This window comes from Anolis sagrei, chromosome 1, assembly GCF_037176765.1.
Source record: "Anolis sagrei isolate rAnoSag1 chromosome 1, rAnoSag1.mat, whole genome shotgun sequence".
In the NCBI taxonomy this organism is placed as follows: Eukaryota; Metazoa; Chordata; class Lepidosauria; order Squamata; family Dactyloidae; genus Anolis; species Anolis sagrei.
Genome location: NC_090021.1, coordinates 324,772,506 through 324,800,367, shown reverse-complemented (window position 1 = coordinate 324,800,367; position 27,862 = coordinate 324,772,506). Strand labels below are relative to the sequence as shown.

Genomic DNA, 27,862 nt, shown 5'->3' with positions numbered 1-27,862 from the left:
TTTTGTAGATACCTGAAAAGATGAATGCTGAAGTCCCTTATTTATTAAATACTGTAGGACCGTAGCACAGATTTTCATAAGCCCAGCCACCTGTCACTCATTCTTTTCACTCATTTGCCTTTGGGGAACCTGCCAGTTGCCAGCTTCCATCTTCAAGGTGGTAGTGTTACTCAAACCAATATGCCATTTTGACTCTTCTTTCATATTATTCTGGGTTTTTTTCTCCAGCACTTCAAGGTTAGTTGAATGCTGAGATGTTTCTACCACTGGAAATATGCTCTAAACCATTAGAACCATTGTGAACTAAATTCCTACAGAGTTTTTGTAGTTTAATCACATCTACATTAGAATCATAAATATTGCATATAATGTAACTGCATAAAGTAAACATAAAATCTTCCTCATGGTCTTTGCGCAAATCTCACATATGGGTTGTTCTCTACCAGTACCGAGAATCAAGTGTAATGATTTTGGACAGACATTCTAAAAGCACTGTCATTAATGGGACAGGGTTTGGTCTCTGTCCTGGTTTCTGGTGCTCCAGTATACACAGAACTGAGAGGAAGGACATTTCTACTAGGTGATTTTGGGGTTCCTCCCTCAAATCATTTTACTTCGTTCTAGAGGTGTCTGGAAAGCTCTGAGCAACCCATATGTGTCTGTTCACAAATGACCATTTGAATAACCAATTACAGGTAAAAATCTTGCTTCTCTTTCTGGAGTCTATCATTTCACCTTTGCTTTTTCCATTCTGAGTTCATCTCCTCATATTTCTCCAACTGGACATTCTGTTGCATTTTTGCTATAAGTTTTTCTTCTTCATAGAACCTTTCTTCCTATTGTTTCTTTGATAAAAATGAACATATTTTCACTTTATATAAAAAATTAACTTAGTGATGAAGATATATATTTGCTTACTCTGATACAATGTAAATTGTGCTTGTTTTCCCCCAAATATTTAAAATGGGAAGGTCCAGTTTGTAGATGCAATAAGCCTTATCTGTGTGATTGCTGTGTAGCAAGGTTAGATAGAAAATAGCCCGTTGGATTAGGTGAGCAAGGCATGTGCAAATTTGGAGAAATTTAGGTTCACTATGATTAATGATGAAGTGTGCATTGTTAATGTACAGTTTTAAGAGATATTTAAGACTGTGATTTGTCAGGTGTTTGCTTCTGTTATTGGGGAGATGTGAATAAATTTGTTTTCTAAATAATTATATTGCTAAATGCTTAACATAACACTATTTACACTTCCGAGACTCACATGGATCTCTTGTTCTTACAGTGATTGTCCGAGCTGCTGACTGCAAGAAGGTCTACCAGATAGAGCTTGCTCCCAAAGAGAAAGTCATTATTCTTATCTGTGGTCGGAATCATCATGTTCATTTGTATCCTTGGTCCTCCCTGGATGGTTCTGAAGGCAGCTTTGACATTAAGCTTCCTGAAACTAAAGGTTGTCAGTTTGTTACAACTGGGACATTGAAGAAGACTTCTTCAACTAGTTTATTTGTGGCAGTCAAGCGGCAAGTTCTGTGCTATGAAGTTCACAGGACTAAACCTTTCCATAAAAAGTTCAATGAAGTCCAGGCTCCCGGCAATATACAGTGGATGGCAGTGTTCAAAGACAGGCTTTGTGTAGGCTACCCTTCTGGTTTCTCTCTGTTGAACATCCAGGGAGATGGACAATCTATAAACCTGGTAAATCCCAATGATCCTTCGCTTGCATTCCTCTCACAACAGTCTTTTGATGCCCTTTGTGCTGTGGAGCTCAGCAATGAAGAATACCTGCTTTGCTTCAGCCAATTTGGAGTGTACGTGGATGCACAAGGTCGAAGGTCGCGCATGCAGGAACTAATGTGGCCTGCAACGCCTGCTGCCTGTAGTATGTATATGTTTTTCTGTTGCCATATTCTTGTTTCTGCTTCCTTTGTCTGAAAATAATCTGTGAATATCTTTATGTCTCAACAATTACACCTTAAATTTTGTGTGATGGGCAGAATTTGGTATTTTAAAGAAGAGAACTGTATAGATTGTATATGTTTCTCTCACTAAACTTCTAGCAATATAGAAAAGCTAATGAAAGCTCAGTTTGTATATGTTTTGATGACTAAAGCAATTTGATATTTCCATAAATAGCTGCTTTGGGGGCAGTTATCAGGAAAAACTTTTCCTCTCTTGTGCTTGCAAGCTTTCCAGAATACACTAGTGGGTAATTGGAGAAAACAGGATGCTGGGTCAGTTTTACCCAATTTTGCTCATTTCATACTGATACTTACATGGCAACATACAAGAAGGATGAGATGCCATACATCAGGGATGAACAAAAGACAGCTCTTCTCATATTGTTAACTCAACCCCAATGTTCCCCAACATTGGGTGTGCTGGGTGGATCCTATGGACTTGCAATCCAACATCAGAAGGGCTGCACTTTGTCCACCTGGGTACAGGTTAAAATACAGGAAAGTCCATCTGCTCCCCCTTCCCTTATTCCTTTTGTAGATGTTTTCTTTATATTAGATTATAGTAATCACACTTTAGGGTAATTACCTGCCCTGAATTAAGAACAGTTCAAATCTACTTAAACCCAAAGCATGACTAAGAATGTTCTGCTTGCCTTGACCACACTTTCTTCTTTGATTAGCTCCAAAGGCAATAAAAAGAAAAGGGATGTGATTATTGCTCTTTATGTTTCGGCACTGAGCATCAATGCCAGTGAAGTGTACCACCTCCTGGGTGAAAGCTAATTGAGATTAGGGACTCTTCCAGGAAAATCTGTGACTCATATTTTGATAACCAATTAATTAGCTTAGTTTTCAAATTTAGGATGGCTTGAACCTCCTTGGCGAGTCAAAGAATAATTTTGATCCTTCCTTGCTTTGTAAATGCCTTGAGCAAAAACCAAACTTAACCTGCTAATCTCTGTACTACATGGATTTGTGTTCTCAACCTGTTTTGCTTTTTGAAAGTCCTTGTGCTCTGAGAGATCACCCTCCTCCCCCGCTTTTTTAAAACTTGTGTCAACTTTGGCTTCCTTTAAAATACACCTATCTTGTCTTTGCTTGCTTTTTTTCTAATTGCTTGGCCTCCATATAAACACATTTCCAAAGTCCTTGGTGGAACTCACCAAAAGAAGAATAGAGAGCCACAAATTTTATATGTTTTTCAGGAGAGGGTAAACACTAGTAGATTAAGATTGCCCACTCCCCATTTTCATTAACTGGCCCCTGTGTCTTAAGCACTTACTTAATGAACAGGAATTCAACTGCCAAACATTTTCCAGCAAGAGGGAACACTTCAACCATTGCACTTCTTGTTCATTAAGACTTGGGAACCTGTCTGCAATAAGTAAGCGCTAACCCTATGATAGCTATCAGCCATGACAGATTAATAGAAGCACTGTGTTCAGGGCCAATATAGCTCTGAGTATTTATTTATTTATTTTGAACATTTATATCCTGTCCTTCTCAACCCCCAAAGGGGGACTCAGGGCGGCTTACAACTGGCAATCATTAGATGCTAAGAAACAAACAGTCGCAGTACATCAATTAACATTAAGTAAACCAACAAGATTATAAAACACACTAAAATATTGACCATTAAGTATTAAAACACAACTGAGCCTAAGTCTCCAAATACAAATCATAATCCAGAGTTGCAGTCCAAGGTCAATTCATTGACAGTTCTTAAAAGTCATTGCAATTGCTGATCGGTCAGCTGCCTGAATGCTTAGTCCCAAAGCCAAGCTTTAAGCTTTTTTTTCTAAAGGAGAGGAGAGAAGTCACCCTGATTTCACTGGGGAGTGCATTCCATAGACACGGGGGGTGGGGTCACCACCAAGAATACCCTATCTCTCATCCTCACCAGTTGCGCTTGCCAGGGTGGCAGGATCGAGAGCAGGGCCTCCCCTGACGATTGTAAACTCCGAGGTAAAACATAGCCAAATGCATAGAACAAGTCAGAACTATTTCTGTCAGACTGGCCTAAATAACTGTTGATTTGATGCACCATCTGAGTTGACTAAATAGTCTGAGCTGGCAGGCATCCTTTTTTATGGCTGACAGCAGATTTTGTAGGTTTTCTGAAACTGCAGCAAACATGAACAAAAACCATGATACATTTAAAATGTTTGAGCTCCCTCATGGTGAATATTCATCTCACTGTGTGGCAGCAAAATCAGCCATAGGGTTTCCCAGTATAATTTCAAAAAATAAATTTCCTTGTATACATCATTTCATGTTACATCCACACATCAAATTTTTCTTTGAAATCTCATTGGTTCTAGTGTTCATATCTCTTCCTTTCAGGAACATTGTGACATGAAAATTCTATTTCTTCTTGTGGTGTCATTGCCTCCCAGAAATGGGTTTTCACACCTGCACATAGAATTCATCAAAATGTTCTAGAGCTAAGTAATTTGGCAGGAATCCCTTCTCCTCATGTGGGCAGTGCATGTCCTAGCTTACCAAGCTATCTTCCTCTCAGTTTCTCTTTGTCCACCAAATGACTCACTTGTCAATGTACTCTAGAGTTGAGTAGTTTTTCTCCATTTATTTCCTATATTATTTTCTTCTAATTCCTTTTAACTTTCCTCCCTATTTTTCATTTTTACTGCTAAATAAAAACTCTTTACCTCATATTCTTTCCCATTCCCCTCAGCTACTTATGGCCTCTACATCTCTATTTAAGCATTACTCCTCATTTGAGCATGAAGTCTCTTTATCTGACGCTCTTAAAATGTCTCTTCTTTTTGGGTGAGGGACATGTTGTTCAATAGCATTCGAACTCCCAAGGATTCATCATGCAGCCTTTGAAAAAACTGAGCCTGTAATTTGTGGTTATATGTCTGGCAAAAACAAGTTTCCAAACAAACAGTGGCTTGCAAATTGCTTTACATTGTATCTATGATTGTTATAAAACCACGAGACAAATTGAAGCCTACCTTGATACAAACCAACGTCCTCAGGATTTATTCAATAGTCATTAATACCAAGCTCTTCTGTATCTCAGCCTTTGTCTCTATAGAAGTCCAGTACCAGGGTTTTGGAGTTCTGGTCTTGTTGGTCTCCCATAACCCTAGCAAGACACCCAGTAAGAGTTCAGGAGATCCTGTGTTTTCTGCTCTAGCACAACATTCCAGCTTGAAGACAGTACATAAGAGGCACCATGGGATCAGTTCCTCATGAATCTAAGAAGAAGAGGAAGAAAAAGTAAAGCGTTTCAATGAACTATCAGCTGAGCTTTGGGTTGCTGCTTCTTCGGTATTGACAATCAAAACAGTCATTACTGTAGTTGCTTTGGTATCATTCATTCCTGTGTCAATCTTGACTTTGCCTGGTTTTCAGCCATGACAGGGTGCCATTCTGTCTTCTCCTTTACTCCATTCAACACAAGTGATTATAACTTTTCCCTAGAGATTATCATTGAGGGCTTAATCTCGATCACCTAGGCAAGAGAAATTCCCATTTTATCCTGAAAGGTCTTAATGCACCTTTGTATCCTTCCCACCAAGAATACCGGTGTTGTGAAGATTTATCATTTACTTCAATGTTACAGCTGGACAGATATCAATGGATATCCTTTGGTGAGAGGCCCCATGATTGTATCACCCCTACTCTCCATATAGACATCAATACCATATAGATATCCATTCCACTCAAAGAACTCTTATGTTTGGTACCGTAGTTGGTTTCCATCTGTTGCAGCTCATTCTCCACACCACTCGCCAACAAGTTGATCATCTAAATGCCCTTCAACTCTACATATTCACTTGTTTATAATGCCAGTGCCAAATAGTCCTTCGATACCTTACTCAGACACGGTCTAATTCCAGTGGCCAACTATGCCACATCCAGATGTTTAGATTATCAGCCTGATGGAAAACTCATTAAACTCTGCTAGATTGGTGGCTTTCTTGCAAGGGGGGAGCGGGATTCTGCGAATAGATCAAACTCACATAAATGGAAATGTGTCTCTACGTTTGCTGCCTTTTACTCTGAACAATCTCTAGCCATCATTTCCACAGTTTTGCATTTCTTGCAACATGTAAAGTAACAAAGCTTATGATTTTCATCTTTCAGCCATTGCGGCCAATCAACCATCTGATCAATCAATTACCACTTTCTTCATTGATCTGATTGTAAAGAAGTTTATGAAGGGTTTGTCTCATTTTTATCTGCCAGTCATGCTACCAATACCTCCATGGTTACTCTCACAGAATTGTAGACTTGGAAGAGACCTTGTGGGCCATCCAGTCCAACCTCCTGCCAAAAAGAAGGAAAATCTCATTCAAAGCACCCCCGACAGATGACCATCCAGCCTCAGTTTAAAGGCCTCCAAAGAAGGAGCCTCCACCACACTCTGGGGCAGAGAGTTCAACTGCTCAACAGCTCTCACAGTTTGGAAGTTCTTCCTAATATTCAGGGGACCTTGTCGAAGGCCTTACTGAAATCCAAATACGCTACATCCATGGCATTCCCTGCATCTACCCAGCTTGTAACTCTATCAAAAAAAGAGATCAGATTAGTTTAGCATGACTTGTTTTTGATAAATCCGTGTTGACTAATAGCAATGACTTCATTCGTTTTTAAGTGTTTGCAGACCACTTCCTTAACGTTCTTTTCCAGAATCTTGCCTGTTATCAATGTGAGGCTGACCGGATGGTAATTGTTTGGGTCACCCTTTTTTCCCTTCTTGAAGATAGGGACCACATTGGCCCTCCTCCAATTTGGTGGAACTTCTCCCGTTCCCCAAGAACTCTCAAAGATGATTGCCAGTGGTTGGTAATCTAGCTTGTCTTCTCCCAACTGGTGAATTCCAGCCTCTTATTTCAACAGATAAATGATTCATGGTTTTGAAAGCCATCATCCTTGTTGCAGTGATCTCAAAGGATCATATGAATTAGCCGTATTTCATCTTCCATTGTAAAAAAGGTAGTGCTACAACCTGGTGTTATTTTTTTGCCAGAGTAATGTCCCAAATTCATCTCAACCAGAGAACATTTTATCCTCAACATTCAACACAGTTGAGAAGTATCTTACACTCCTTGGATGTACACCTTGGATGTTAGCCTTCTACAAACAGTGAACAACATCCTTCCACATTTCCAACCATCTTTTTGTCTCCTACAGTGTCGGTAGTAAGGGTCACCAACTCTCATCTCAGATTACCCTTTTAAAAGCAGAATGAGAAACCATCTTGATTTCCTGCAGTTTTGCATTCTGTCTTGGAACAGGTTCCAAGAATTAATCGCTGCAGTCCAAAGACAAGGCTGGTTTGTTAGACTGCCCCTGAAACTGTTGGGCCCGAATACCATAAATCACTAGGTAGCCTTGAGCATGTCATCTCCCCCCCCCCCCCCAGTTTAACAGTAATTATCTGTCATGATTGAAAGGAAGGTACTCCTTTGTGGCCCAGTCTATAATTTATTCAGACGTTCAGCTGTAGCAGGTCTGTTCCTTTGAAGGGATGGGGCATCTGTGAAATTGAGTTCTTTACCTTTACAAAAAATATCCTGCACACACCATCAGGTAGCGGTTGGGGAGAACACTTCTCGGTTAATCTGCCTCATGCAGAAATTGTGTCTTCTTTTCATGAGCAAGTATTTTATTCTGCAGTTTTAAAGTAGTATAGCTGAGATACTAATTCATTGTGTTGGTAAGCATTGGTCCTAAAAGAACTTTCACCGATGACAGGGTTTGAGAAACAATAGCACTGAAAATATTTTGAGTGTTCAGCTTTATTTCAAATGTGTCCAACAATGACAGATTTTACTTTTTTCCCCCTCCAGGTTGCAATTCATTCTATTTAACTGTCTACAGTGAATATGGTGTTGATGTTTTTAATGCAAACACTATGGAATGGGTGCAGACTATCGGCTTAAGAAGGGTAAGTTGCTCACCTGTACTGTAAATATAAGATAATCTTTTTTTTTTCTGAAAACATAAATGGAGTGTATTGAAGATTAATTCTAAGCTTCCCTCTGTTCCTCCATAACAGATCAGACCCTTAAATGTGACGGGCACACTGAATCTCCTTAACTGTGAACTTCCTCGATTAATCTATTTCAAGAACAAGTTTTCGGGTTAGTATTATGGGTTTGGGTGGCAGGGAGATAAGGAGGAGGTATAATGAAGAGTGATAACTGCAATTGCATTCTGTTGCTTTTGTGATGAGCTCATTTGCACTGAGAAGAGCTGTGTAAGATTAAGCTAGAAAGCTCTAAGTGGTAAATTGACCATTAGTTTTCACTGAATTAGTGGGGAGTACCTCTTAATTGCTGCAACTTTTTGTTGAGGATTCTTGCTTATTATATTTGTTTTGAAGTGCTTTAGCCATGGCATTGAAAATTCAATAGAGAATAAAAGGAAACATTTAAGATGGCTTTCATTCTGTAAAAAATCACTGTTGGGTTTTGTTCATTGCTTATTATCTTCCATTTCTCTCAGTTTGACAATGAGGTACACATTGAACCTTTAATGTGCTTATTTCTTTAAAGTACATTCTGAGTTGGAGCAGAACAACAGATTGTGGTTGTGGTTTTGGTACTGTGTTATCTGAACATAGTAGTCTTTTTCTTCTCTAACCTGTATTTCACCCAATAAACCAAAGAGAGAATCCATAGTTTCTTTCATTGATAAGAGATTAACAGGGAACCTTGAAACCAGGTGTATTTGGGGCATAGTATAGGTTGGGGAATCTGAGCTGTTAGGCTCAAAATAACCTTCAGTTAGCAGGTTCAAAAATATTGAAGGAAAAGCAATTCATTATTGATAGAAAAGGTCTTGGAACTAATTAGCTTACTAAATCTCATCTTCTGAAGAAATAAAAGAGTAAAAAGTCCATGCAGATACATTTTGTCTAGAGAGGCAAAATGTGCCTAGAGAGGCAAAATGTACATCCTCATAGGTAGAAAGAAAAGCAGAAGAGACTGGGAAAATGACAGATGGCCACATGGCCAGCTCAGGGCAATAAAAATACCTTTAAAAAGGAAGTTCTCTCACTGAATTCCATTGCTACATCATCAAAGGGGAGGAGACAGTGGCAAGGAGGAAGAGTAGAGACAAAGCCCTTTTTGGAAACATGCATAGGAATTGGGGGGGGGGGGGGGATCCCTCAGCCTAATCTTATTTCCAGTCTAGCTACTCCTTGAGGTCTGGAAGCCTGATGACACAAGAGACTTGTGCAGACCAGGGATGAAACCCAACAGTATATCTACTTATTTTGAGTAGAAACAGCTTGTGCATGATAAGCCAGAGGTCCTTCAGTTCTGTCTCACAATGTCCAAACTGGATCATTCTGATTCTGTGAAACCATTTTGTATTAAAAGAGGACAGGAACGAAAAAGAATAAGTCTCATGGTACATTTAAGACCATACAATTTGTTTCAGCATAAGCTTTCTTGGACTGCAGCCCTCTTCTCCAGATGCGTGTTTTGTTTTGTTACAGCAGGAGCTGCCCTTAGTGTGCCGGAAACATCCGACAACAGCAAAAAGCAAATGCTTCGTACTAGAAGCAAAAGAAGATTTGTTTTTAAAGTCCCTGAGGAAGAAAGATTACAGCAAAGACGGTAAGGTTTTAATCTGTATGTGCAGTTGGTAGTTAAAGACGTTCTATTATGCAAAATCATCATTTTCTGTCTTTGTTAATTTAGAGAGATGCTTCGAGATCCTGAGCTCAGATCCAAGATGATTTCAAACCCAACCAATTTCAACCATGTAGCTCATATGGGACCAGGAGATGGAATGCAAGTGCTCATGGATCTCCCATTGGTAAAACTTTTTTTCCTATTGAAAGGCCTTGTGCATGCTTTTGCTCAACAGCAATCCTAAACATATTCAGGAACAAGCTGGTAGAGGGCTTTAACATTTGAACAGAAGTGCTTTTGATTTACTAGTGGTCAACAGTAATCTTTAATCAAGCCAAAAACATTTCCTGGAAGAGATCAGAAATAGGCATTCCTTCCCCATATGAAGAAAAGATTGGCTAAATGTATATTTCTATGGCTACTGGAACATAAAATTCCCCCTTTAGAAGGATTTCATACCCTAGGGTGCATCTACACTGTAGAATTAATGCAGTTTGCTACTGCTTTAACTTTCATGATTCAGTACATTGGAAATATGGGAACTGTGGTATTATATGGTTTTTAGCTTTATAAAACTGACTACAAATCCCAGAATCCCAAAGCATTGAGCCAGGGCAGTTAAATGGTGTTAAACTGCATTAAAATTACACTGTAGATGCACTCCTAAGCCCACAAGAAATGTTATGTAAACATAGGAGCTCATGTCTGTCATCTAATTGTCCCACCATGAGGCGAATCAGGGAAAAAACATGCATGTCCATCCCCTGTGCCTAGTCAAACTCAGCAGGCATGCAGAAATGAGGCCTGTAAAGGCTGTCTTTAAGACCATCACCATGCCTACAGGATGCTCAAAGTCAGCAAACATCACTGCCGGCAGTGTGATAGTGTTTTCTAAATAACTGTTCTTTCCTCCTTCCTTTTTCTTGTTTGTCTTGTCTAAAATAACAGAATGAATTTCCTTCCCCTTCATCCTCCCGACACTCTGCTCTGATATCACCTCCAACAGGCTTTGAGCACGTCTATCACATGAGTCCTATCTCTGCTGAAATCTTTCTCCAGAGTGACCATTCTTCCTCACTGCTTCCCTCCTCTTCCTGTCCCTCCTCTGCTTCTGTAGCCAGGGTAGGAGCAGCTTTTTAGGAACTGAAGTGGATGATGATGGTGATGGTGCACGTTATGCCTTTGCCAAAATGAGTGGGATTGGAACACTAGTGCTTTGCAGGGAGTTGCTAACCTCTGTGCTTATTCACTTGTGCTTGCTGTCGGAAATTCTGCACTTAAAACAGCTGCTATTGTTTAAACTAAATCATGTCTACTTCAGTTACCCTTTCCTCAGCTTTCATGCATCCTTCCAACAGTAAGAGGAAAAGAGAAATCTTACTCAAAAATGGTCTGACATATTTTCACTAAAAATATAATATCTATTATAGGTTGAGTATCCCTTGCCTGAAATGTTTTGGGCCAGAAGTGTCTTGAATTTTTATGAATTTTGGAATATTTGCATATATATAATGAAATACTTTGGCAATGAGACCCAAGTCTAAACACAAAATGCATTGATGTTTCATGTACACCTTATACACAATGCCTGAAAGTAATTCTATGCACAATATTTTAATAACCTTGTGTATGAAGTGAAGCTTGTATGCATCAAACCATGAGAAAGCAGAGTTGTCACTGTTGAAGCCACCCATGTGAACAGTTTTGGATTTTGGAGTATTTTGGATTTCTAGATAAGGGATACTTGGCCTGTATGTACTCTTCTAGCTGTCAGATAGGTGAAAAGCACACAACAGTCTGATTTTTGTAACAGGAAAAACCTAAAGGCATAATGTGCAGTCAAAATCCTTCAATTCTTCCACTTCTGATATCCAGCCCTGATTATACACTGGCTTAATCAGTAAGCATTCGAAGTTAACAAGGTCTCATCAGATCAAAAGGATTAGTCTATAAGGGAATAATATTAAAGGCAAACAAACTGGAATGCCTTCATTGCTGGTGAGTTGTGTTTTCCTACCTCCAGCAATTGGAAGGAATGTGGGATGACTGCTGCTGCTGCTGCTGCTGCTATTATTATTATTATTATTATTATTATTATTATTATTTATACCTTGTTTATCTCTCCCAATGGAGACACAAAACAGCTCCAAAGGAGACTCACAGGATCTATACAACATTTGGAATGGGGGCGGGGATGGAGGAGATGGAGCTTCTTCTTGGTGACTCTTTGAATGCTATGACTTTGATTTATATGTCTCTTGTGGGTCAAGCAAATCAAATTTGCAAGAATACCACCATAGAACAATTTCCTTTATATTTTATTTAAAACCTCCACTAGAAGTTTCACAAATAACAACAAAAACTTACCTTTAAGAGCCTTGTTTATTGACTATGGCTGCATTTCTGATTCAGAGTGTCCTACCTCCGTCACAAGATGAAAAGTCCTGTCCTCCCACGACCAACATTTCACGCCAACCCCCTCAGAGAAACAAAAGCTACATTTCATGGCCATCTTCAAGTAAGTGTAGAAAGTGTTCTATTTATGGGTTGTTGTAAGTTTTCAAGCTATATGGCCATGTTCCAGAGGTATTCTCTCCTGATGTTTCACCTGCATCTATGGCAGGCATCCTCAGGGGTTGTGAGGTCTCTTGGAAATTAGGAAAATGGGCTTTATATATCTCTGGAATGTCCAGGGTGGGAGATTTTATAATCTGTTTATAATCTATTTATAGATTATATTTATAAATTGTTCTATTTATAATCACTTGTTTTATAAACAGGGGAAATTCTCACACATCGTTGCTTTTCAGGTGGCACTGATCTAGGAGCAGCCATGCCTTTGCGGAGTATGTCTGATCCAGACCAGGAGTTTGACAAAGAGGTAAGATAAATTTGCAAGATCAATGTATCATGCCTTGCTTTGATTGAAGTAGGCAAGATCATACATAATTGCTACTTTATGTGAGTTTACATATTTCTACGTAAACACAAAATTCCTTAATATTGGAAACTTCCATCACTACAGATTATAGAAACAATTTGTCCCAAGTTTATTCTCAGAAGACATATGAAAGTGTTTATGGTTCTTGACAATACTTCCTATAGGATATCAAAAACAGCAAGCTTTGCAGTGGATACTCTGGATTTCCTATCCCACTCAGTTTATCCTGCTACTTTGTGTAAACCCTTAATGATGTCTCTAGAGTTCTGAGAGATTCCCGAACATTGGTATCTATATTTTTGAAGCTAGAAAATCGGTACCCAATTTTATAACACTTAACAACATCTGTGATAAATTTGTCCCAGAATGGCTGCAGGGAGGGGAAGCTCTGTTGGGGGACTCCACTCAGAGTAACAGAAAGCAAATGGTTTGGAGCATTGCTTAGCAAGTCCCTGTGCATGCCAGGTACTAAGTAACATATTCCATTTATACTTGCTTGCATCTTATATTCTTGGGTTTTAACTTGGGTTTTGTGTATTTGTTTATCTAGAGCACACAATATAAAAACTCTAGGTGGCTCTGCTTCATGGCATGCTGCCTTATCACAGCTCTCTCTGGCTGATCTTGTCTAAATAATAGCATTATATACAAACTTGCTGTTTACACCACAGCAAAATCTTGTCAGCTGTATCTCTTGGGGATAACTCCTTTTAATCTATTGGCTAAATATAAATTCTTTTTCCCCCCAATTAAAATGACTGCCACAGTAGCTATTCTGCTGTGACATTGTTTGTTGTTAAGCATTAACAACATTCCAAAAATGCTGGGAACCTGTCCAGGAAGCCAGCTAATGGAAAAGAAAAGAGCTACACATCAAATGCCAGCAGGATATCTTGAAAGTAATCGTGAATGCATAGGCTTAACCAGCCATCCCCAAGGTGGGACACTCCAGATGTGTTGAATTACAGCTCCCATTTTTCTCATGCTACAAAGCCAATGACATGCTGGGAGTGGACAATAATAATCGTCGTCGTCATCATCATCATCATCATCATCATCATCTTTATTTATAAATTGTCCTATTTCCCCAAAGGGACTCAGGGCAGTTTCCAATGAGTATGGCAAACATTCAATGCCAAAAAGTAAACCATACAAACAATTTACATCAAGACAACGCACATTAAACAATATAGAACAACCTAACTGTGATTAAATAAACAAAATAGCAGAAAATACATAATTTGATACGTCTGGGGTGTATCAAATTAGGGAAGATTAACTTTAACTGGCTATGCAGCCAGTTTTTTCATGCTGAAATATATTTCCAGCATCCCTGGTGACATTTGCACACTTTTGCCTTGCAGTCAGAAATCTTCAGTTCTCTTGTTGAGCATAAGTAATCAATGGGCAAATTCTTCAAATGTTTCATACAATTGGATTTGGTCCTTTGTTTTTCTAACCAGCAGTATTTGTATGTTTATTGATGTCCTCGATTATTGTTTTCTATGTAAAGATCTGGAAGAGTTTGAAGGAATATGAGATTTTGGCCTTCAAAGCTCATAGGTTAAACCATAATTCTTCTTGTCGGGGAAGAAAGTCTTTTCCATAGTATCAGGGCTCCATTTTAATGGGGAAAGAATTAGAAGATTACTAGGAAGGAGTCTAGAAACAGTACAGTATTAAGTAAGAAAGTTTGTGCTGGTATGAGGAGGGTTCATGAATTTCCAACCCTCCTCTGAATTGGTGAAGTAAGCATTACTGAATTCCCCACCACTTTCTTTTCTATGCAGCCATTCCTTTGATTGCTTTTCCCCAAGTGAGGGTTCATGGGAACTAGGAGCTTTCAGCTTCTGAAATGGTTCTTTTCATGCCCCCATGGAAGTTTAGAGGCACCTGTTTGAACAAGATGCAGCAGCATCTTTCAGGGTTTTCTTCTGATTGTCTTGGGATCTTTTCATCATCTTTGTTCACCTCCAAAACACATTTATTGTTGATGTTGTTGTTGTTATTATTATATCTATTTATATCCCACTTTCCTTTCTTAAAACAAGACTTGTATAGAGCCTCCAATCAGGAAATTTCTCCTCTGAACAATCCATGTGGCTTGGAAGGTTTTGCTTTTCCACCACTGAAAAACTACTCCTTCCTTCTCTTATATTTTCTTAATGAAGAAGTGCAAGAGATGTAGCATCAACAAATGGGGCGGTGGGTGGATCAGGGTGTACTGTGGGTTGTGTAGTGCTTTTGAGGTTCTTACAATTGTTGGGTTGGTCTGAGGAGAAGGATTTGTTTGGAAAGCTTGCATAGCAGTGTGTCAGTTGTTTTTCTTTCCTTTTCAACAGCCTGATTCAGACTCTACAAAGCACTCTACTCCTTCCAACAGTTCTAACCCAAGCGGGCCCCCCAGCCCCAACTCACCGCATAGGAATCAGCTGACATTAGATGGATTGGACCCATCGGCCTGTGATGCATAACTACAGCACCTACTCCCCCTTTCTCATTTGCAATCATCCACTACTCCGTGGAGTATTGAAGAGCAAGATGCCTGTCTCCAACAACAGTGCCAAGACTGATACAGAAGTTCTAGTTTTGCACAGAAGTGAATATGGTATCTAGATTGTAGACTAGGTTGGGGCGTGGAATTTTAAAAAAATGGAGGAGAATTCATTATAACTGCAGTGGTCAAGTTTTGCTGTCATTTTAAATGCAAAACTGTCAATTCTTAAATTTTGGTGGACCCATTTCTGCACAGCTGTGATATTATTGTGGCATATGCTAAAGGCCACTGGTAAACAGTCTTCATATTTAAACTGAAAAATAGAGAAGAGATGCTGGTAGTGTTTACTATTATGCAGTGTCAGGAATAATATTTTTCTATAGGATGAAGTAATGTCTTGTTAGCAGGAAATCCTTTTAGAAAAAAAATCAGACCTTTTGGTTAGGAAGTAAAAGCAGACTAGTCACATCCATGGCTAAATATATTCTGTTTTGTTTTGTTTTTTCTCAATGTCGAGGAGAATGATAGGAAGTTGTAGGGCCATTCCCAGCATCAGTAGAACATGTCAGGAAGTTGAAAACTGTGGTTATAGCTTGTGGCCTTTTAACTTATTTAGCCATTACATACATTCTCAGCTTTGTAAATGTCTTTCTCCTGGCTTTTTAGTCATGTACATAAAACTATTACCAGTAACATTTTATCCTTACCCTGCTTTTTTAGATCTCATTAGCCAGGGCAGGGCCTTTTTTAAAAAACGAAATTTAAATTACTGCTGTGAAACAGGTTTTACTCTGCTTTTCCTGCTATCCATCTTCTCACACATTTGAGTAATTTCTCTTGGTTGGCTGGTTGGTTGATTGGTTGGTTTCAGTGTAAACATTTAACACTACATTTAAAAATAAAATTAGCTAGCTAGCATTCCTTTGGGATTGCTCCCCTGAAGGCTGCTTCTATGAAGGGATTGTGTAGTTCTTAAAACATCAGTCTCTTTTTATTGTTAACCAAAGTGGAAAAGTTGAAAGGTATGTATATGAGGGTGCCTCATTGTCTTTTTCCTTCCTTCCCCAATTCGTTGTATTCTCACCTGCATGAAGACCCCATGATTGCTAATCAAAAGTATTGATCATGTAGGGGGAAAATGCACAGCACACTCCTGTATATTTTGCTATGGCCCATGTGCAGCAGTGACATATTGTGTGTATATTTAATCCCATGCTTCCATGTATTATACATTTAGTAATTTTCCCTTCCCCTCCCCTCCAAAATCGTGATCATGTTTCATTTAAAAGCGTGTAAATTAATTCTGTGGCTGGCATATCCAGTTTGTCATTGTCACACTAGTGTGCCTTCTGTGCCAATTTAATGACAGTTGGATGTCAATTGTTTTAAAATCTGGTTTCTATGGGCTAACGCTGTTCCAATGGCTAATCCTCTTTCCTGAAACACTGTATAGGATGGGCACTTATCTCTAGTTTAAAGCAAGTGGTTCTAGTCAACATTTAATCCTGTTACATTAAGTGTTTGACAATATTTGCTCTTTCTCAGATTCTCGATCAATGAAGCTCAATTTGAGCTGGACACTACTGCTTTTGGGATCCTCTGATTTTTACTCTTTTTTTAATGTAAGTCTAAAGTCTTTGTAATTATTGAATTGTGAGAACATTTTTGAACAATTTACTTGTCAATAAAGCAGAAGAAGGAAGTTTTAAAGTGTCCTCAGCCATCCTGTCATTTACTGGGCAAGCATACAATAGCCTGGTACACTGGATTTTATTTGTTTTTGTTTTCATCTTAACTCTTGTCAAAAAGAAACCATCCCCTTCTCTGAGTACAGTAGCAAAAGGTAAGAGATTAGTCCATCTTGGATAACCTAAAGTAAGCTTTGTCACCACTTCTAGCCTTTTTGAATTGTTGGGCAGGAAAGTTTTGGTAGTAGCTCTTTGGTGCCTTCTCTAAAAGGAGCAGAGAGAGGGCAGTCTGTGTCTCTTTTAGGTTCTCCAGAAGCTGGCTAAGTTATCACCTTTCACTGCTAGATTGTACCCCAGGTCCCTTTGGGGAGAGGGAGCAAGATAAAAATAAAGCATTATTATTATTATTATTATTATTATTATTATTATTATTATTATTAAACACAACAAGATTAGTACACAGCAAACAAGATCACTATGCTGACTGTTATGTTGGATTACACGTCGGGCACTTCCCAAGTGTCTAGGACTGTGTGATGTATCTGCAAATAATATGTGCAGATCCGAGTAGGGTGGCCTTTTGCAGTTGACAATTGGTCAACAATTGGTCAGCTGGCAGATGGTAGTTTTGTCAGCGCCGATTGTATTTAAGTGCAGGCCAAGGTCTTTAGGCACTGCATCCAGTGTGCCGATCACCTTTACTGGCTTGTGCCAGAGTCTTTGCAGTTTGATCTTTAAATCCTCATATCATGTCAGCTTTTCCAGTTGTTTCTCTGCAATCCTGCTGTCACCTGGGATTGCGACTTCGACGATCCATACTTTGTTTTTTAACACGATTGGGAGGTCAGGAGTATTATGGTCCAAAACTCTGTCTGTCTGAATCTGAAAGTCCTAGAGGAGTTTGGCATGTTCATTCTCTATAACTCTTTCAGGCTTGTGATCCCACCAGTTCTTTGTTGCAGGCAGATGTTATTTGTGGCACAAGTTCCAATGAATCATCTGAGCAACAGTGTTATAAATGTTAAGGTTATTATTATTATTATTATTATTATTATTACCTTAACATTTATCTGACATTTATCTCCTTCTCTGACTAAAATGGCGAAAGATCATTTACTAGGCAAGAAAATGGTGGTGGCCAGCAGTTGTGCTGATGCTTATCCCTCTCTTATCCATGGGTCATATCAAAATATGTCATTTTGGCCCCAAAACCTGCCTTCATTTTATGCATGAAGTTGAATACATACTGTAAGCCTAAGAGAAGGGCATCAATGGTAGCAATTCATTAGGAGAATCATCCCGTTTTTTATATGATAAAGGACACATCTAAGGGTGCCGTGAAGGGAGGTTTTATTTTCAATATGCCGGACATGTTTCATCCTATTGTAAGGCCTTCAGAGTTATTTTTTAAGTCTTCAGAAATGACTGATACTCTAATGCAATTGTCACTGACCAAAAATCTTAGAAAGGATTTAGTTGCTGCTGATACGTCCTTCTTTCCTGCAGTGTGGTACCAAATAAAGCAATGAGTATGGATTCTCTGATCTCAAGATACCTACCAAGCAACAGAACTATCCTAAGTTGGCTGAAGGTAGTGTCTTTTTTTCCAGTTACATTATAGCCAGTCAAGTTATTTCAGTACGTGAGACATAAAATCTCACAAGCACCTTTTCCCTTTTCTGGAAGTAAAACTAAAACAGCAACAATAACACACAATGAGCTATCCTTTCATGACTCCCAAGAGCCACTGTGTGAGGCAACCACATCACTTTACAAGTCACTCTAACTGGCAGACCTTGCAATGGGGATAATAGTGAGACGGGAGGATAATGTACTAAAACTATTAACTCAGGAAGCCACATGTCTTGTTAAACTTTTTGATTTTTCATAATGCAGATGGTAAATTCTTAGGGACTTTAGTATCTATAAAAATTTTATTGGACGTTGGGGACATGCTTTTGAATTGTAATTGCTGAAACAGTAACTGTTTTTAAGAAAAGCTTCCTCTTTTTTCATTGACTCGATGCCATATACTTGGAGTCACCCAAAAAAAATCAGCTAGGAAGAGAAAAGGGTCTGAAATTAAATTCAGGGTTAAATATCCTGCATCTCACCAAGCGAATTCTTGTCCAAAAAAGCTTGTGCTGGCACATAAATCTTCTAGTCTTTAAAGTGCCAGAAGATGCTTTATTGCTTTTGCTGTAATAGACTAATGGATACCACTCTGGAGAATGGAATCTGACAATATGGATCATAGCATTTCATCACACCCTACTTGTTCCAGATTGTCACAACAGAAGCCACAGAGGAATCCACATGAACGCAATACCGAAAGAGACACTGAGAAGAAATGAATAAATAAGGAAGGAGGATGCTTCCAAGTATCCTGATTCCTATCTAGAGAGAATGCTCAACTTAAATACTACCAATTTCACTGCTGTATTTGGGGAAAGGTACAATGAGCGACCAAGTGGACCTCAGCTATGCTGTGCTGATTTTATTTGTTCCCTAAACGCAAATATTGAAATTAGATATTAAAACAGTTCTTTACATTCATTCAGAAATAACCAGGGCAAAATTGTAAGAACTTACCAAGGGGGGCATTATTGTATGTGTTTTGACACTGCACATTGAATGTCCATGCTATCACTCCCTCAGATTTTTTCTATAGTGTGAATTATTATTATTATTATTATTATTATTATTATTATTATTATTATTTGTGTCAGAAGTGAGTTGAGGGTACAGTTAACATGTATTTGAAAACAGAAACAAAATTTAAAAACTTGACATTATGCTAAATGTCCTTTGACCAGAAGCTGGCCACTTGGAGTGCCTCTGGTGTCACTGTGAGAAGGTCCTCCATTGTGCATGTGGCAGGACTCAGACTTATTGTAGTTGGTGGTCTGTGTTTTGCTCTTCTCCACACTGGCATGTCATGGACTCCACTTTGAAGCCCCATTTCTTAAAGTTAGCTCTTCATCTCGTGGTGCTAGAGCACAACCTGTTCAACGCTTTCCAGGTCGCCCACTCTTCTGTGTGCCCAGGAGGGAGTTTGTCATCCAGTCTCAGCCACTGATTAAGGTGCTAGGTTTTAACCTGCCACTTTTTGATTCTTTCTTACTGAGGTGTTCCTGTGAATATCTCTCTTGATCTTTGGAAATTATTTCTTAATTTAAGCTGTTGGCATGCTGGCTGATATCCTAACAGAGGATGGGCCCGAGATGTCACTGCGTTGGTCCTTTCATTATTGGCTTCCACTTCCCGACAGATGTCAGGTGGTGCAATACTGGCTAAACAATATAATTTTTCCAGTGGTGTGGGGTATAGACATACTGTGATAATGTGGCATGTCTCATTAAGAGCTACATCTACTGTTTTAACATGATGAGATGTATTCTACACTGACGTGTATTCAGTAGCAAAGTAGCAAAGCGCAAAGGCAGATATCTTCACTGTATCTGGTTGTGATCCCCAGGTTGTGCCAATCAGCATAGTAATACGCTATTTATAGCCCGTCCTTGAGTGGACTCAGGATGCCCTATCTCCCCGAGGGGACTCAGAAGCAGACCGAAGGAGCCATCTAAAACTGATGTGAATCCATAAAACTCTTTTTTCTGTTTTTGCACCAGGGTTTTCTCAAAACTCATTTAAGAAAATTGCAGTTCGTGAAAGCTAATACTCATAGTAACTTCAACATAACAGCTCAACATACATAATGAATCCATAGGATATTTTCCTGGACACATTGGGAAACAAGTACTTCTGAGCATGTATGTTTACAAGGAGACTTTAAGACTAACAAGACTATATTACTTTTTAGTAACTTTTGGTTACCATTAACCCAATGTGACTAGGAATATAGAGTGATAAATCCTTTATTATGGAACAAACAGAGCAACATGTTATATCTTAAACCAAAAACCAATTTATTTCTAGAAACATATAGGGATATATAGAAATTGAATCACTCATTTAACCAAGACTACTACCAGGAATAACTGTGCAGTATTAAGTTTCATTAATATGGTCACTGTAGGTGTTTTATACTTGTTTTGACCTTCACTTCCCACAATCTGGGACTACATGGAGTGATCCAGACTGTTTTAATCCAAAACATCTGGAGGGCACCAGATTGCCTCCCCTGCAATAGACAAAGCCACATAGCTCAAGAAATATCTCTTATGTAAAATTCAGCAAGATAACAGAGAGTGATATTAATATAATCTATGAAGTTTTTGGCCATATATACATGCCATATATGTGGAGGATATGCTGAAAGGGAACCGCTTTCTGGAATGTAGATTGAATTTAGTTAGAAAAATGGACACAAGATAGAATTCACGAACTCAGTTTGAGATAACTGTTTGCCTAAATTGGTATCTGAAAAGGTTTCATGGAATGTGACTGATGACACAGAAATTATTGAGGATAGTTCTCAAACTTTTTATCTAAATCCTTTTTAAGAATAGACCTAAAAGAGCTTTGTGTTAATTTACTGCTGGAATAATGGTTTCTAAAGGGTTTATATCTTAAAGCCTGGGGGTACATTTGCTTCATGCCACAGCTGCCCGAGAGAACTCCTGAGCTGGAAATAGACTTTAATTTCAGTCAAGGTGGCTTTGATCTGCATAAGTCGACACACACATAATATAAACGTAACATTTAATTATAATTCAGGAGGACTTTCCACATATTTAAGAGTTATGAGGCTCCCTGTACTTCACTACGCTAAGGGTTTCCCTTTTTAATATACTGCTTATATGATTTGCAATTAAAGGAGTTAAGACATGTAGGATGAGTTTTGCTAATATATGATCTGGTGTATCACTGGCTGGGAAATGGAGCTGAGCTTCTAGAGCAGTGGTTTCCAACCTTTGGGCCTCAAGGTGTTTTGGACTTTCCCACAGTTCCGAACAATTGGTAAACTGGCTGGGATTTATGGGAGTTGAAGTCTAAAACACCTGGAGGCCCAAAGGTTGGGAACTACTGTTCTAGAGCGGTGGTTTACAACCTGTGGGTCCCTAGGTGTTTTGGACTTCAACTCCCAGAAATCCCAGCCAGTTTACCAACTGTTAGGATTTCTTGGAGTTGAAGGCCAAAACATCTGGGGACCGACAAGTTGATAACCACTGCTCTAGAGGTAAAATCTTTCCGTAGCTTCCTAGGATATAAAAAAAATAGCTAGAGAGGCAGCTTTCTTGAGTAGGGAAGGGAATTACACAGCACCTTTAGAGTTAATGAACCTCAACTCTAAACATTCTTCAGTACTGGCAATGTTGGCTAAACCTGCTGGTAATTGCAGATAATCTCATTGGGTGGTGGTTGCTGTGTGACCCTGAGGTCAATTTGTCAGGGCTTTGTTGGCAGGTTTGCCACTGTCCTCCAAGACAAAGAGAGCGATTTTGCCTAGGTCACCCAATGGACTTCCACAATCAAGTGGGGATTTTAGCCTTTGCCTCCCAGCATCCTAATCCAACACTCAAACCACTACTCTACGCTGGCTGTCATTAAATGTTAAAGGTTCCAAACTGGAGGGCCATAGGTGCTGGAAAAAGGTAAGACCACTCTTGCGGAAGCCTGAGTTTTCTCCTTGACATTAGGTCGAAGTCCACATGTGGTCTATCTTTCAACAATAGAGACAGAAGTGAGATAAATATGGGTTGCTTACCTGTAACTGTAGTTTCTTGAGTGGTTTTCCTTTAAGGCCTTCGTTGGTACTAGGAGACCTTATTGTTTCTGTGCTCCAACCTGGCAATATAAAGTGAAAGTAAAATACATATAGAAGAGTAAATTGTCATTCATCCATTTCTTTGCACCTGTATGTGTGGATGGGGGTGGAATACTTCACTGCATCTCCAAGAATAAATGTTCAAAGTTGGTATCACAACCTTATTCAAAGGAGAAATCCACACAACCCCTTGAGTTAGACCCAATACAATACAACATAAAGAGTGAACAGTAGAGGGACTGATGCACCAAAACCTGATTGTCAATTAACAATGCTCTCCAATGTATTTCAGACCACAGGAACAACTGATGTACATCAGAAGTGGTCAGGTATTTTTTCTTCATGCTAGGAGCGACTTGAGAAACTCCAAGAGAGAATTGGCTGTCTTCAAGGATGTTGCCCAGGGGACTCCCGGATATTTTGGGTGTTTTACCATCCTTGTGGGAGGTTTCTCTCATGTCCCTGCATGGGGAGCTCATCCGCACTCTCCCCAGATTTGAACCTTCGATCTGTTGGTCTTCAGTCCTGTCGGCACAAAGGTTTAACCCATTGTGCCACTGAGGACTCCAGAAGTGGTCAGTGAGCTTCGGAGTATTCTTGTACCAATGCCCTCACTGCGGAAGAAGATGCAGAGCAAGAATAGGGCTCCACAGCCACATACGGACCCACAAGAACACTGGAAGACAATCCTCGGAAAACGAGGGATCGCCTAAGTAAAGTAATTCTTGTACATCTTTGCAATTCACTGAACTCTGTTGCATTTCTGCAACATAGCTATGGATTTGTAAAATTACAAAACGTAGACTGTGATGTAGGATCTCGGCTCACATGTTTAAAGGTGTGCTTACTCTGAAGCAGCTCTTTCCTATCTTTTCCAGAATTATGGCTTGCACTTCACAGATTTGAGCAGAAGGGGGAACACTGAGTAAGAGAAACTCCTTGCCAACCATTTGCTGTGCTTTCCTGGCTCCCAATAAAACAATACATCATCCAGAGCAAAACCTATTACCAAGGCAATCTTTTCCCCCTGTGTCAGAGCTCTCAGGACAATATTGGTCACAGTAGGCTTGTTCCCTCCACTCTGCGTTCTTGAGGGTGCTGCTGTGTAAGCCAGCCAAGAAGCTATTTTAAGATCAGTTTTGATCCAACAAACTATAGTATAAAAACAGACGAGATAAGCTGCCCTTCACCCTTGTACAGCTCGACCATCTGTCTCCTTTTCCTCAATAATATAAAAAAGCATAGTTGATCGGATTTGTTTTGTCCAGCTGGAAATGTATGAAAAACAGTGATCACAGAATGGGGGCCGGGGGAGAGGTCAGGTGGTTAAAACAAAGATCTTATGGAAGATCAATTTTGCTAGATCAGCATTACAAACCATTTTGCTGGTTGAGGCAAAGAACTGAATGGTAACCTCTTATCTCATTTTACGCATGGTCAAAGCTAAAGGAAGGCCAGGTTTAAGACAGGTAAAGGTTTCCCCCTGACTAGGTCCAGTAGTGTCCGACTCTGGGGATTGGTGCTTATCTCCATTTCTAAGCCGAAGAGCCGACGTCGTCCATAGACGCCTCCTAGGTCATGTAGCCGGCATGACTATATGGAGCACCATTACCTTCCCACCAGAGCAGTACATATTGATCTATTCACATTTGCATATTTTTGAACTGCTAGATTGGCAGAAGCTGGGGCTATCAGTGGGAGTTCATGCTGCTCCCCGGATTTGACCTGCGACCTTTCGGTAAGCAAGTTCAGCAGCTCAGCAGTTTTACCCACTGTGCCATTGAGGGCTCCAAGTTTAAGACAATTTAAAAAGAGAAGGTATCCAGGTAAAAGTTTGGGGAGGTTTGTTGGAGCTGGAGTCCAAAGTGGTAATTTCCCCCCAGCTCCAGCCAACATTACTACTGGAAAAGCAATGTTCCGGCAGGACCGAAGACCAACAGGTCAGAGGTTCGAATCGGGGAGAGTATGGATGAGCTCCCAATCCGGGGACATGAGAGAAGCCTCCCACAAGGATGGTAAAACATCAAAACATCCGGGCGTCCCCTGGGCAATGTCCTTGCAGACAGCCAATTCTCTCACACCAATAGTGACTTGCAGTTTCTCAAGTCACTCCTGACATGAAAAATAAAGAATTGCAGTCTCCAACTGTGGTGGAGACTACTTGTGTGGAGGCATTTAATCATAGGCTGGATGGCCATCTGTGGGGAGTGCTTTGATTGTATATTCCTACATGGCAGAATAGGACTGGGTGGCCCTTTTGGTGTCTTCCAGTTTCAGATTCTATGATTCAGCACTTTGGACAGTTCCCTTGAGGTCAATACATACTAAAACCTGAGGCAGATCCTCATGAGTACTGAGGGCTTGAGCTGCCACTGACTAGAAAAGAACAGGATCATTAGTACCTCCCAGTATTCCTTGCAAGTCCAGTGAACCTGCCTATGGGCAGCATACGTATATCTAGTTACCTCTTTGAAAAGTCTTCCAAGTCCTTGCAATGCTTCTTTGTGGGTGATGGAACGTGGCTTCTGCAGGAAGAGAACAGAATGTGCTTTGTTAGCACGCTGACAGAATTGATCACGGCTTTAATTAAAATCTTTCCAGCAAGTGACCTTAAGCTCTCGGCGCTGATGCTAATGCATTGCGAATTAATCCTCGCGAGCCGAGGGAATCCTGACTCCCAAATACCAAGGGGCTCACTTGCCGTTCATTTATGCCATCTCAAACCTCCTCTTTCTTGTCATACTCTTGCATTTGGCCGTGTTCTCTCCGACACGCTCTCCTCTTAGATCAAAACATCCTCCTGTGACTCAGACACGATTTTGCAGTTGACAGTCGTACATTTATATGAGGATTTTCTTTTCCCTGCACTGAAGCGGGCTGAGGAATGGTGTTTTGTTGCTGAGCCAAGCAACAATCCCTATAATCACAGCTTTCCCCCTTTTTTTCACTCCCTTAGCCGGAGCCTTCTTTAGAAGACAGTAATTTTTCCCCAAGCGCAAATGCTGTTAGCTATGAGGATGGAGACAACCGAAGCAGAATAAAACTTCAGAATGGAAGAAACAGAGGCTGAGATACAGAGAAAACCTGTAAAATCACCTTTCCAGGAGGATTAATATGGATCTGATAACTGCCCCTATGTCAGGGAGGGACAAAGTGTGGTTCACGGGCTACAAGCTCCCCCAATCCCCCAGGACTTTTTGTGACCCATAGGATATATGAATGGGTAACATTTTTCTCAAATGCACTCTAGGATTACATAGGGCATTTCCACCACATTCAGAGGCCCCAAAATATACTACCAAATTATCCCTTCCAGGATAAGTTAAATCCAGGTAAGGTCTTTTGAAGAAAAACAGGAAGTACAGTACAACCCCTGTGGCATAATGTAAAATAAATTACGTGTAGTTCACGTTTGATCAGTCCACACACTGCCTTGTCAGAGAAAGAAAAGATGCCACACAGGTGAACAGTAAAGAACAAGTACTTTACTCTTTGTAGTTCAGAACAACATATGCACTATGTGATCAGTTGCATCAACTCACATGTTGTCCTTTTATGAGAGACTTAAAATCGTCTTTCTTTGTCCATGTGGATAAACTCCTTCAGCAGCTCATGAAGCGAGAACATACTCCAAGCTCTTTCGCTCTCTGCTTCTCTCTTCTCTGTCTGCCCCTGCTAGCTCAAGCCTGAACAAAAATGTAACAATATCCAAAAGTCCCAGGCTCAGCCTGCTCCCCAGGCATTGCTTCATAATCTTATTTTACATTGCTTCATACATCTTATTTTACAGTTCACACACACACAGAGAGAGAGAGAGAGAGAGAGAGAGAGAGAGAGAGAGATTCCTTGCATGCTCCAACAACCCCATCTATCTCTGGGGTGAGAGTACATGAAAATGTTTGTTCCCATATTTGTTGTTGCTGTCTTCCTTCAAGTCATTTCCAACTTATGGCAACCTGGTAGTGAACTTATCACAAGATTTTCTGGGAGTTAGAGTGTGTGACTCACCCAAGGACACCCCGTTGGTTTCCATGGCCGAATGTTGAATCAAACCCTGGTCTCTAGAGTCGCAGTCTAATGTTCACACCACTATGTCATGCTGACTTTCATAGCAACTCACCACAGCAAAATCAAAGCTTACCAGTTAACCACAATTTGCCAATATAAAAACAGAGCTTCTTTGATGACATCTCCCAGCATCCCTAGTCAGTACAGAGAGTGGCAGATTTTGGGAGATTTGGGGAGTTGGAAGTCCAAAAGTAACTTTTCTAAAATTGGTATGGAACAGGGCCTGCTCACCTTAGTGCACTACTGTCTACCAGCCATTTACAGCATGCCTGAGCTGTGTAGTGAGTGAGGAAAGGAAGTATTTTTCTTAATCCATCAAGGGGAAGAGTAAGCAATTAGCCTACATGCCCTCACTCACTGGCATCTCTAATTACTATTAGCTGTCAGTGACATTTAGGAAAAAGACTTTACAGTAGCCGTCCCTCACTAGCTTTCCAATCCCAGGAAATTTGCAATCAAGTGTCAACAAACAAGTGTGGCAAATTGGAGGTTTTGAGTGTCAATGATGGGAAGGCAACTGCCATGCCATGTGGTTGGCTAATGCTTCTGGTAGGAGAGGTTTCTTTCTACTGTTTGAAACTTTCATTACTAAGAAAGCGAGTGGGTCTTGGGCCTTTTGTAAACTAAATTAAGATTCCCACTCCTGTCTGATCTATCTCTGGACAGAATTTTAGAAACAATACAATTTAAATTCTTTTTTAGTCATTAACTTCATGATTAGTTATTTCTTTCAACATGCATAAACTTACCATCAAACTGCTCTGTTATGCCAAGGTAAATATTACATTTAAGTAGTTTTTGAAGAGGTGTCCCTCAAGAGTGCTCAGGAATAGGGAGTACAGGTAAAGTAAAGGTTTCCCCTGACATTAAGTCAAGTCGTGTCCAACTCGTGATCATCTCCATTTCTATGCCAAAGAGCCGGTGTTGTCCGTAGACATCTCCAAGGTCATGTAGCCAGCATGACTGCATGGAGTGCTTTCACCTTCCCGCAGAAGCAGTACCTATTGATCCACTCACATTCTGCTTGGTTGGCAGAAGCAGGGCCTATCAGCGCGAGCAAACCCCGCTTCCTGGATTCAAACCGCCAACCTTTTGGTCAGCAAGTTCAGCAGCTCAGTGGTTTAACCTGCTGCATCAACAGGGGCCCTTTTAGGGAGGACATGTCATTAAAAACAATAACGAAGGATAGTTCTCAATTTAAAGCCAGTTCTGATTGAAAGAGAAATAAGTGCTACCAAATATATTTTCATATGAAGTGTGTGAACTCTTTTACGTTCTGGATGTAAACCTGGACCACGGAAACATGGATCTGAAGTGATCAGACACAATTGGACCACCAAGCCTCCTATGCAGC

General features: G+C 40.0%; 1 protein-coding gene and 1 long non-coding RNA gene across 7 annotated transcripts in view; one reads left to right on the top strand and one right to left on the bottom strand.

Moving 5' to 3' along the window:
* Window positions 1-16,731, top strand: part of CDC42BPB (CDC42 binding protein kinase beta) — a 126,998-nt gene extending 110,267 nt beyond the window's left edge. For 2 of the 6 annotated variants that reach the window (XM_067463009.1, XM_067463007.1), the window contains 9 exons: window positions 1,286-1,882; window positions 7,787-7,884; window positions 7,996-8,080; window positions 9,445-9,565; window positions 9,650-9,767; window positions 10,532-10,705; window positions 11,996-12,101; window positions 12,394-12,464; window positions 14,867-16,731. In XM_067463009.1, coding sequence (XP_067319110.1) covers window positions 1,286-1,882; window positions 7,787-7,884; window positions 7,996-8,080; window positions 9,445-9,565; window positions 9,650-9,767; window positions 10,532-10,705; window positions 11,996-12,101; window positions 12,394-12,464; window positions 14,867-14,998 — 1,502 coding nt within the window. In that variant the 3' untranslated portion in view covers window positions 14,999-16,731. The remainder of the gene's footprint in view (window positions 1-1,285; window positions 1,883-7,786; window positions 7,885-7,995; window positions 8,081-9,444; window positions 9,566-9,649; window positions 9,768-10,531; window positions 10,706-11,995; window positions 12,102-12,393; window positions 12,465-14,866) is intronic. The other 4 variants (XM_067463012.1, XM_067463011.1, XM_067463008.1 and 1 more) reach the window with 3 other exon arrangements.
* Window positions 4,348-25,026, bottom strand: LOC137095835 (uncharacterized). The gene is made up of 3 exons (XR_010909004.1): window positions 24,906-25,026; window positions 22,381-22,460; window positions 4,348-5,185 (listed from the first exon to the last, which is right to left on the bottom strand). It is a non-coding gene; the product is annotated as an uncharacterized lncRNA (long non-coding RNA).
* Between the last annotated feature and the right edge of the window lie 2,836 nt (window positions 25,027-27,862).